We start from the raw sequence: 12199 nt of genomic DNA, 5'->3' as shown, positions 1-12199 counted from the left end.
CTATTTCCTCGCTGCTGAATTGCGGCGCTGCTGTGCAGGCGGCGAACGCCAAAGCGAGGACGAAGAGCTGTGGGGGAAGCGACACAATGGTAATGAGTAACACAGATACACTAATATAGTTTGTAGTGGTCACAGGTGTTTTACAAGATGATGCGAGAAGGAAGGAAGAGGAGGTCGGGGGCGTGAGCAACACAGTATTAAGTTAGACATCAACACGGATACTCTTCATAATCTGCGAGAAGGAAGGAAGAGAAACTGAGAAGGGCGAGCAGCATAACAGTAATGAGTTACACATAGGCAGACAGATACAGATTGCAGTGGAGCTCTTCAGAATCAGTATATGCAAGGGAGAGGAGGTAGTGGGTGGAAGGAGCACAGCAACACTAATACAAAAGTACGGATTACAGTAAAGCTTTTGAAAATAATTAGCAAAGGGAGGAGAGGAGATGAGGGGAAGGAACACAGCAACACTGACACACTTGGAGGAGCAGAGGGGAAGGGACACTGAAACACCACTGCACTAACACAGATTGCAGTGAAGCTTTTTATGAAATTATATAAGCAAGGAGAGGAAACTCGAGAAGAACACAGCAGTAACAAGTGACACATCAACACCACTATACTAAAACAAATTGCAGTGAAGCTTTTTAAAAATTATCGATGGGGAAGAAAGAAGAGGAGCTGTGAAAAAAAAAACAACGAAGAAATAAATGGGCAGTTAAATATTGATAAGATAATACTTGATGGTAGGCCAAAATAGTGAATAGTAGGTCAGGATGGTGTATAGGAAATAATAGTAGTTTGTGTATGCTGGGATAGTTCATATTAAGCCAGAATACTTAATAGTAAGCTAAAATAGTCAATAGTAGGCCAGGATATCTAATAGTACTTAAGTTAGTAGGATGGGATAGTTAATAGTATATGTAAGGGTTATGGAGACGAGAGAGAGAGAGAGAGAGAGAGAGAGAGAGAGAGAGAGAGAGAGAGAGAGAGAGAGAGAGAGAGAGAGAGCGTGCATGGCTATGATTCTCTTCCTCTCCCTCTTCTCTAGAATAATTCAGGTGTTTTTGCGTGAGTTGGAGGAGGAGGAGGAGGAGGAGGAGGAGGAGGAGGAGGAGGAGGAGCGACCGTAACGCTTTCAAATTTCCTCTATCTGTTATGTGGGCTTGACTCCCTTACAGTAGCACCTCATGGTATTATTATTATTATTATTATTATTATTATTATTATTATTATTATTATTATTATTATTATTATTATTATTATTATTATTATTAGTTGTCGTTGTAGTAGTAGTAGTAGTAGTGTTGGGTGAGCAGTGTATCTCTCTCTCTCTCTCTCTCTCTCTCTCTCTCTCTCTCTCTCTCTCTCTCTCTCTCTCTCTCTCTCTCTCTCTCTCTCGTCACATACACCGCGTCACCTGCCTGTTTACAACCTTCCCTTTCACTCGTCGTTGCCTCTCTCGTCCCTTTAATTACCATAATTATTATTATTATTATTAAACATAACGGAGAAGGCAGAGTGGGACGAGCGCAAGCGCTGTAAGTTGCCAGATGACAACCCCCACCCACCTTGACCGTAGAAAGAAGAAAGGAAAAGCAATTAGCACAATAGTAGGATGAAATCAGAGCAGGAGGAGAAAATAGGTTAAACAATTATAAAGAACGCTTCAACGAACTGAGAATTATTAAAACTCACAAAAAAATTCAACAAAAAAAATCAACAATTCTGACTTATTTAATATATGTCAGACAACACGAGTAAATGTAGTATAACTACTTAAAACTTGATGGTATAAAATCACAGGTATAGTTACATAATTTATCACAGGTATAGCTGCAAAAGCAACCAGAGTTTAATTGACTAGACTCTTCAAGATTTTGTTCGAAGCAGACTTGAATTTTTGCACATCACTCGCAGTGCATGTGCCCTCGTCAAGCATGTTCCAGAGTCTTACAGCACAAGGAACAAAGCTACGCTGAAACTGACTGGTGTGACACCTAACCTGCTGTAAGCAGCGCGCATGTGAATTTGACGCAAGTCGAGTGTTTCTGGTGGGCACAAATGCATTTGGGATGGAGGCATTCAGCGGGTGAAGCTGGTTGGCATGGATTTTATATAGCATGCAGACACTGCTGACATTGCGTCGGTGAGCAAGATCCCAAGCTGCTTCGCCACCACAGAGGAACCTAGCGGAGGAGACAACTCTGTCAATGAGACGGAGGTGGGAGACAGCTGCGGAAGACCACACAGGAGCACAATACTCCAGCAGTGGAAGAATAAAACACCGGAAGCAGCTGGCAGAGATAGACTGGTCACCAAAAATCCGGTAAGCCTTCCTCAAAACGCCAAGCTTTTGCGAGGCAGAACTGACAAGACGCCTGATGTGCCGTTCAAAAGACAGTTTTGAGTCGAATCTGACACGCAAAATATCAAGCTCATCACATACTGTCAGAGGCGCGCCATCAACAAGCAGAGGGCCGTGAAGGGGATTTAGCGTGCGAGAGCGTGAAATACACAAGCATTTTGATTTTGATGCATTCAGTTTCATGTTCCAGGTGCGACACCGGTCAGATATACGTCTGAGATCCTCATTCAGGGATGTACTAACATCAAGACGTGAATTCGGTGACTCAACAGTAGCAACAAGTGTCACATCATCTGCATATCCGTAAATAGGATTGCTAGTGATTTGTAGTAGATCGGAAGTGTAGACATTGAACAGCAGAGGTCCCAGTACGCTACCCTGGGGAACACCTGAGTGGACGCTGTACCAGTCACTGTAGCAACTATCAACGCACACACGGTGGGTGCGGTGGATCAAAAATTGAGTCAAGATGGACAGTACCGGGCCACCGACACCAAAAGATTGCAGCTTCCTGAGAAGACCGGCATGGTTGACTCGGTCAAAAGCTGCAGAGAAATCAAGTTGGACTACCCTGGCTTCATGCCCACAGTCAAGAGCTTGCTGAATCTTATGAGAGATAGTGAGTAGCGCATCCGTAGTCCCTAGGTTCTTCCGATAAGCAAACTGATTAGCTGGTATCAAATGAGAGTGTTCAAGGTAACGAGAGAGACGACCAGAAATAACATGTTCAAAGATCTTAGAAAGTAACGGCGTGATAGAGATTGGTCTATAGTTGCTGGCATCAGATGATGGAGAGCCTTTAGGGATCGCTGTGATGTTCGCATTTCTCCAGCACATGGGGAAACTACCGGTCAGGATTAGGCGTCTGAAGACTGCACTCAGTTTGGGAGCAAGAACTGCAGCTGTTTCCTTCAGAAACATAGGAAACATCCCAAGCGGATCCGTGCCGCCATGGGAGTCGAGTGCTAAAAGTAGTCTCATGACTTCCTTAGACCTAAAAGCCAGTTTTGTCAAGACTGGCATGGCGGGAGGCAACTCGCTGGTGGGGGCTGGAGCTCGACAGAGCTTGGAGTCAAAGTGTTTCATCAACAGATCAGCTTTGCCTTTTGAACTTGTGATCAGCTGTCCAGTATCAGAAAGCAGAGCAGGGAGAGATGGTCGCAAACCAAAGACAACTGACTTCAGCATGGACCACCACTTGTGCGGGTCAGATGCAGTGGATAGTTTTTCTTTCGCAGAGGTAAAATATTCGCTCTCAGCAGTCCTGTAGACTGCCGCACAGGAAGCTCTGGCAACAGTGTACGCATCCCAAGTTTCACGTGTCCTTAAGTGTGACCACCTGCGATAAGCCGCTTGCTTAGTGTCTCTAGCAGTACGACAATCAATGTTGAACCAGGCCTTGTCGTTGGAGCGCAAACAAACTTTCTTTACAGGAACCCTCCGAGAGATAATACGCTTCAGTTCCTCATTCAATGCTGAGACAGGATCAGGGTTGCTCAAGACCGGTCCTAGACGAATACGAGAAACGTCTTCTCTGACAGAGCTCCAATTAATGCGCCCCTTCAAGAAGACCTCTTTGGTGACTGTGTATGCAGGAATATTTTGTCTCAAGTTAAGTTGAATACTAATCGCAGAGTGATCTGATGTGCCAAGAGGTGCCATAGTGGTTACCTTGACTGTCTCTGGTACGTCGGTAAAGACAAGATCAAGCCGATTGCCAGCCAGATGTGTTGGACCCACAACTAACTGAGAACATCCAGAGACATTCGCAAAATCAAGAGCAGCACGACCATGGGAGTCAGTTGGAGAAACTGATTCAAGCCATTCACGGTGATGGGCATTATAATCACCAGCAAAAACAAAGGCTGCCTTTCGGTCCTCATCTTGAATCATTGCCATTGCCATTAACAAGCAGTCAAAGATAGTATCGTCACTGTCAGGGTTTCGGTAAGAGCCAAGGATGTAAAAATTCTGGAGCTGCGCACATACACGAATGACGACAGTTTCATGACAGGTACACTCGTATTTCGTTTTCCGATGAGCTGAGAAGCCTTCGCGAATGTGAACCGACATGCCACGTCTCCTTTTAGCTACACTGCGACGAATGAAAAGCGGCTTGCTGAACCCGGGAATCATGAGTTCGGAGTCATGTCGGTAGTCAGAAACGAGAGTCTCTGCGCAGATGATCACGTCATGACATTGGCTGACAACAGAAACGTCCTTAAGGTTAGCAAAGAGACCTCTGATGTTGGAGTACAAGACCCTACATGTATGACGACGTGATCTAACAGGGCCTGGATTTAATTCAACATCTCCACAGCGGAGCAGCAAAAGATGTGAATAGGGGTCAAGAGATAAGAAAACTAACATGGTCAATGAGAACGCCATGGTCAATAAAATCAGTAAGGCAGTCAGAGGATGAATAAAATAAAAACCCATAAAACTGAAAGTTAAAATAGCGGAACTACGAGGTCGAGCCTGGAGGTACCGCCACACCAGGTAAGGCAATTATGTTCAGGAACCGCAAGTTCGCCATAATCAAGCGGACCCCGACAGTAGGGATGGCAAATAAAACTGCTGCCACCATACATCCCCTCATCCTGCCTGCACGACTTGAGATTGCAGAGAGGGGAAAACAGAGAAAGAGGATAGGAGTAAAACAGAAGATCAAAAGGTCACAAGCAAGAGAAAGAGAAAGACCAGATGTGTCACCCATCAGGGAAGGGAGGGTGGGAACTCCCTGGAAGACCGGGTGCACAGCTATGGCTGGGAGTCTGAATCCACCCTCAAAGATGGAAGGTAATAAGCAGGAGGAAAAGCAAGAAGCAGCTAGGGGAGAGTGAGGTTGCTGCATTCCTCATCCAGATAGAACTGTCCCCTACCCGGCGTGAAAATAGCTTGCAGATATACTACAAGCTATTTTAGGTAGTTACCTCTTGTCTGTCCTTTAAAGAAAACAAGAGACATTTGGCAATGGATGATGGGTGCCACCCACCTACCATTAACCTGTTCCCTGCGGTTTCTTTACGCCTTAACCTGTCTCGTGTACGCCCAGTATTGCGCTGTGCTGACTCATGACCTTTCTCTGCTGATTCCTGACCACTTTTACCGCGAGGAGAAGGTGGGGGAGGGGTAGGATGGCAGGGAGGGAAGGAGGGAGGGAGGGAGGGAGAGTTGGTTTGGTGCATCTTCGTTTGTTTTTGTATGTACGTGTGAATGTCTGGGATGTGTGTCTTGTTTGAGGAAGTTGTGTGTGTGTGAGAGAGAGAGAGAGAGAGAGAGAGAGAGAGAGAGAGAGAGAGAGAGAGAGAGAGAGAGAGAGAGAGAGAGAAATTGTGTATATTTTACTTTATTGATCTGTCGTATCTGTATCTACCTGCCTTACCTGTGTCAATCAACCTCTCACTCAATTAATTTATCTAACTCTCAATCTAACGATCTATCTATCTCTATTTATTTTATCATTCAGTCTTGCACCTGTGTGTGTGCGTGTGGACTTGTATGCTAAAGTGACTACCACCACCACAAGCATCACCACCGCCATGCACTGTAATGCAGCAATGTTGTATATCATGAAAATGTCACAGTTTCCTGCAGTGCTGTAGTGTGTAGTCTTTTACAAGCTCCATTCATACAAAAGTTACGCTACATAGAGGGACGACACTCAGTCACTCTTGAACACTTGAGAACACTCCTTCCTTGACCAATAGCTTCACTTCCCTGGTGTTCGTTCACTCAAACAAAACGATCCTGGCCAGCGCAGAGTCTCGGTAACCAAGGCGGGTATTCAGAAACACTTTAATTTCTCACCACGACTATTTTCCAAGGCCACACAGTTAATTAGCCGGGTTCTTAAGAGTGTTTCTCCTGTTCTTAATGCAGAAATGTTGTTAATCTGTCACCAGAACACCCTTAGAAACCCGTGTCACCTCAACCAGAGCCTTTGGAAAGCAGTCAGGGTGCGGCCAAAAGTGTTTCAGAATGTGGTCCCAAGCCAGCAAGCCAGCAAGCCAACACCAAGCCAGTCGCCCCGTGTCGCGTCTCAGTCCTCACCTGAGCTGCCATGGCGGGGAAGGGAGACAGAGACAGACTGTAGCGTCCCTTCCTTCTGCAGAGGCTATATACCTTTACTTTCACGCGGGGGGGGGGTTGCAATCCTGGCGGGAACTCCCCATTGCCGCTTCTTCCTCACCTTTCCAAACGTCCCTTACCTTCCTTACCTTACCCTTACCTTCCTTGGCCTCCCTAATAGATCACCTAGATGAATTTGACATAGAAACAAAGAATGATATATAGGAAACGTGTGGGTAGTGAAGGGGTGAGGTGTTAGTGGCGCATCAATGGCAACTTAGGGAAGGAAGGGAACCGCCTTTCCACACCTGCTTTGACCCCGAGACAGGCAGAAGGGAAGGTGAGTCTTACCCCTGATCTGCCGGACGGTCGTCGCTCTGAGTTCCCGCCCGGAGAAAGTAGTCTGTCCGCCGCCGCGTTGACGTATAAGGGATAAAAAAACAATGAGCTACCCTCGCTACTCCAGACTCACATAGACGCGACATAGGGAGACATAGGGAGCTGATAACTGGGTGTTCTTGATCTGCTGGTTCTTGTGGGTCTTTCTGGTTGTGTTCCTCCCGCACGAGATGTGGTGTGGTTTGGTGTAGCTTTCATGTTCTTGTGCTTCCTGCTCTTCTTCGTGTTCATCCTCTTGTTCATCCTCCTCATACTCTGGTTCTGGTTCGTCTTGTTTTTGTTCTTCTTGCTTTTGTTCTCTTTGTTCTTGTTGTTGTGTTGGTGTTGGTGGTGATGTTCATGGGAGTAGTGGTGGTGGTTGTGGTGGTGGTTTTTCTGTTGTAGTTGTACTACTACTAATACTACTACTACCACCGCCACGACCCTAATACATATTATCTCCCAAAAGTGGCGTTTATCGTGTCGGTGTCAAGGGCAGTGGGTCGAAAGGGAGTCATTTAGTCATTATCATTCACGGTGGTGGGTTGGCAAGGGCGGCGATTGGTTGTCAGCGTGTTATTCAGAGAGAGAGAGAGAGAGAGAGAGATTTCGGAAATTATTGTATATTCGTGAAAAAAAAAAAAACTTTCATGGGGACTGGACAGGAAGATAGACAGAGATAGGTAGATAGATAGATAGATAGATAGATAGATAGATAGATAGATAGATGGAAAGTTGTTTGATAGTGGTGCTTGGAATGATGGATGGATGCATGGGTGGAAGGAGAGAGAGAGAGAGAGAGAGAGAGAGAGAGAGAGAGAGAGAGAGAGAGAGAGAGAGAGAGAGAGAGAGAATACTCAGAACATACACACATGCACACACAAATACACGCGTGCAGACACTCGATGCAAAGAGAGAGAGAGAGAGAGAGAGAGAGAGAGAGAGAGAGAGAGAGAGAGAGAGAGTGGTAGTCAGACAAGTCGCCATATTCACCATACTGAGCTATGAAGTCGTAAAATTAAAGGTTACGGCAACAACAACAACGATAACAACAACAACAACAACGAATTAAAAAAAAAAAGGAACTTAAGAACATACCCGAATATTTCCCAAGGTTAAATAGTCACGCAGAAAACCTGTAGGGAGTTTATTGTAGTCACCTTTCTACATAGTGCTAACTTAACCACGGTACACTACGTTCATTCAACTTAGCTGTGACCTTCCCGCTAGTATGTGAAAGTAAGTAAGAAAGAGTAGCAACAAGTAGTAGGCAGCAGCATCATCACGGTATTCATTCCTGACTCACCGCGTGTAGGATTACTTTCATTATCTGGACGTGTAGCATTAGCATAACCCAGTGCTACCTACCTTAGCCTTCCATTCCTCGTAGCGCTCTCACGCCTCGCCCACCACGCCAGGATGAGACTTTCTTGGCAGCCCTCACATCATCTCTCGTATATTCTCCCCCTATCCGGCCATGTCTTTAACGCTGCTCTCTCACGCCCACCCGTCAGGATAAGACTGTCTTGGCAGCCCCCACATCATCTCTCGTATATTCTCCCCCTATCCGGCCACGTCTTTAACACTGCACTCTCACGCCCACTATGTCAGGATGAGACTGTCTTGGCAGCCCTCACATCATCTCTCGTATATTCTCCCCTTATCCGGCCATGTCTTTAACGCTGCTCTCTCACGCCCACTATGTCAGGATGAGATTGTCTTGGCAACCCCCACATGTCTTGTATCTTCTTTATATCTGGGCACGTCTCCTTTTAAACGCTTTGGATTCGCTTAAGGACTATTTTCAAAGACTTCATAGTTTATTGATTGAGTTTTCTTGGTGTTTCCTTTTAATAGTGGTGCAGAATCCTTAGTAAGCCATCGCTAGAATTATGAAAACATTCTTGAAAACTCCTTCTCAAATCATCGATAGAATCATGAAAACATCATCGATAGAATCATGAAAACCCCAATAACTGCAGAATCCTTGGTAAATTATGATTAAAATCATGAAAACACTCTTGAAAACCCCAATAACTACAAAATCCTTGGTAAATTAGGATTAAAATCATGAAAATACTTGAAAAAAAAACAGTAACTGCAGAATTCTTTGTAAACTAGCATTAAAATCATGAAAACACTCTTGAAAACCCCAATAAGTGCAGAATACTTGGTAAACTATCATTGAAATCATATATATATATATATATATATATATATATATATATATATATATATATATATATATATATATATATATATATATATATATATAAAACCTTTGCTGCTTCATGTCGAATACTTTTAACGGGATTTAGTGGATGTTTTTTTTTTTTTTTTTGGTGGGGGTTGTTTTCATGGGAATCTGCATAGTTCCGGTGATAGTTAAACGAGGAATCTGACCCTATCACCACCAGCACCGCCACCACCACCACCACCACCAGCGGCAGGAGGAAGCAAGGACTGCAAAGCTACACTGGAGCCCTCTCATCAGGACATACTCAGGCGAGGGGGCAGAGTGTGTCTAAATCAAGTACTGCCCGGAAGGTTCAAACCCACAGGACTCCACTTCAACATTTCTCTCTTGGCGCTCTCAGCAACGGATCTCACAGTCAGGAAAGCAGGCAAGAGTCACAGAGTCTTAGATTCCAGAAGGCCCATAGCTTAGCATCTCAAAGATCTCGTGGCCAAAGTACTCAACAGGTCCAAGGTCAAAGGTCACAAGGTTTCCAAGGATCTCACAGTCTCAGCTCCCAACACTTTAAAGCGTCTCGCAACCAAGTCTCTCAAAGTCCCCGCAGCCAACAGTCTCATAGTCCCCAGAGGTCCCATATCCAAGGTTCTCATAGACAAGTTAGTCAAAGAGTCAACAGTAATCAGTCAAATGGCTTCCAGAAGTCTCGCAATCAAGTATCTCAAATTCCCCACCATCAACAGTTTCAGCATCAAGAATCTCACAGTCCCCAGAGGTCCCATATCCAAGGTTCTCAAGTGACTCACAGACAAGTTAATCAAAGAGTTAATCCTGGTCAGTCACCTACTTTTCAGAAGTCCGACACCGCAGTCTCCCACAGTTCTCAGAGATCCCACAGCTCCCAAAGAATCAACAGTCAAATCTCCCTTGACTCTCAAAAATCTCAGGGACAAAATCTCCACACCAGCCAAACATCTCGAACCCTAGGCACCCAGAGAACCCGCACCCAAGCCACACAGAAGCCTCAAAGCCAAACGTTCCGCATGTCCCAAAATCCCCTGAGAGAGGGCACACACAGACCACAGACCCAAATCTCCCACAGCTTCCAAGGTTCTCGCAGTTCCCAGATTCACCACAAACAGAAGGCCAAAATTCCCCAAGCATTCCAAAATCACAGCTCTTCTCATTCCCATACATCCCACAACCAAAGTATCTTGAGGTCCAATAGCCAAAAATCCTCAAGGACTCGCAGTCAAAGCGCTTTCGACTCTCATGAATCTCAAAACAGAGATTCTCTGAGGTCTCAGAAATCCAGCACCTCACAGAGCGCTCACATCCGAGGTATTTCAGATCCTCATCTGTTGGAAAGGGTACAGGAGTTAGGTTTTATCGGATCAATAAGGACACAGAGGCCAAGAGTCAGCACACAGACTCCAAGAAGAGGGATCCAGAGAACTAGAAATCAAGAACGTGGTGCCCTTACGGGCCAGAGTCTGAGAACTGACACTCAAAAGATCCAGAGTCAGAAGACTGGCATCCAGAATCCAGAAAGTCAAGGGTCTGGCACCCAGAAGATTCATGCTCAGAGCTCTAGTGTACACCAAACCGAAAGTCAGGGATCTAGCACTCAGAGGAATGAAAATCAGAGCCTTGGCATCCAGCAAATACAAATCCAAAATCCTGAATTCAGCAAGATTCAAAAGAATGAGAATGAAAGCCCTGTCACTAAAAACATCCGAAGTCAAAACCTTTCTACTGACAGAATCCAGAATCAAGGACTCGATGTAAAGACAACAAGACTTCAAAGTTTCATTGCTCAAATTACTCCAGGTACAAAAAAAGATACTCAAAAGATCCAAAATCTAGAGTTCGATATTCAGAGGACTCAGAATCAAAAGACTGACATCTCGAGGGACCAGAACCGAGGATTTGGTATTCAGACAAAAGACAATCAAGAATTTGGTACACGGAGGGCCCAGAAACAGAACATTGATATTCACACAACACAGCACCACGGTTTTGGAGGTCAGACGGTCGAAAATCAAGGATTCAGTACCAAAACACATTCCAGTCGTACCGGTGACATCCAGAAAATCCAGTTCTTCAGTACTCAAAGTCGGGACATCAGCACAGAACAATTAGAGGATCAGAGTTATGGAGTACAAAGACTCCAAATAAAAGACTCATCTGAAAGTGAAGAAAGAAACTCAGATAATGATTCAAGCTCTCAATTCTCTTTGGATGATGATTCTGACTCGCAACAATCCCGGGATGAAGATGCAAGCACCGAGAATTTCCAGGATGACGGTGAGAGCACTGAAAATTTCTTTGAGGATGATGGCATAATTCTGAACATCCATGGCTTTCAGGATGAGAAAGATAAAGATTTGAGTGCCCAACAAATCCATGATGACAATATCAGTATCTTGAGATCTCAGGATGAATTTGTAAAGGCTCAGAAGATGTGGGATGAAGGACATGTTTTCCAAGAGTTCCTGAATGAAGACGTTATTATTCAGCAACACCAAAATAAAGGTCTCGGCACCCAGCAGCTTGACGATGACAGTGACAACTTCCAGCATTTCAGTGGTGATAGCTTTAGTTCTCTACAGTTCGATGATGAAAATGTGAGCTTCCAGCATAAGGATATTAGTACTTCGCACTTTGAGGATGACTTTCTGATCACCCAACAGCTCCAGAATTAGGAGTTTGGAGTTCGAGAGCTATCAAGCCAAGAGCTGTCCTCCACACAGTTCCAGCATGAAGTTTTCAGCACATCGCAAGTGCAAGGAGAACACAGTGCCACTGCAGAGGTTCAGGATAAACTCACACCACATGTCCAGGATCAAGGTAATGCCACTCCACAACTCCAGGGTGGTTTTATCACTCACAATTTTCAGGATCAACAGCCCGGCTCAAAACAGTCTCAGGATCAACAACTCAGCTCTGATCAGTTCCAGGATCAACAATTCGTCTCCGATCAGTTACAGGATCAACAGTTCGGCCACAACCAATTCCAGGATCAACAGTCTGGTCACAATCAGTTCCAGGATCAACAATCTGGTCACAATCAGTTCCAGGATCAACAATCTGGTCACAACCAGTTCCAGGATCAACAATCTGGTCATAACCAGTTCCATGATCAACAATCTGGTCACAGCCAGTTCCAGGATCAACAGTCTGGTCAC

General features: G+C 45.0%; 1 protein-coding gene across 1 annotated transcript in view; it reads left to right on the top strand.

Annotated features, from left to right (window-relative positions):
* Positions 1-11732, top strand: part of LOC135116383 (probable serine/threonine-protein kinase fhkB) — a 19806-nt gene extending 8074 nt beyond the window's left edge. Inside the window, exon 3 of the mRNA XM_064033809.1 lies at positions 9235-11732. Coding sequence (XP_063889879.1) covers positions 10055-11716 — 1662 coding nt within the window. The 5' untranslated portion in view covers positions 9235-10054 and the 3' untranslated portion in view covers positions 11717-11732. The remainder of the gene's footprint in view (positions 1-9234) is intronic.
* Positions 11733-12199: the final 467 nt, after the last annotated feature.

Source organism: Scylla paramamosain, chromosome 31, assembly GCF_035594125.1.
Source record: "Scylla paramamosain isolate STU-SP2022 chromosome 31, ASM3559412v1, whole genome shotgun sequence".
In the NCBI taxonomy this organism is placed as follows: Eukaryota; Metazoa; Arthropoda; class Malacostraca; order Decapoda; family Portunidae; genus Scylla; species Scylla paramamosain.
The sequence above is the reverse complement of the archived record's forward strand: the minus strand, read 5'-3'. Positions and strand labels throughout refer to the sequence as shown.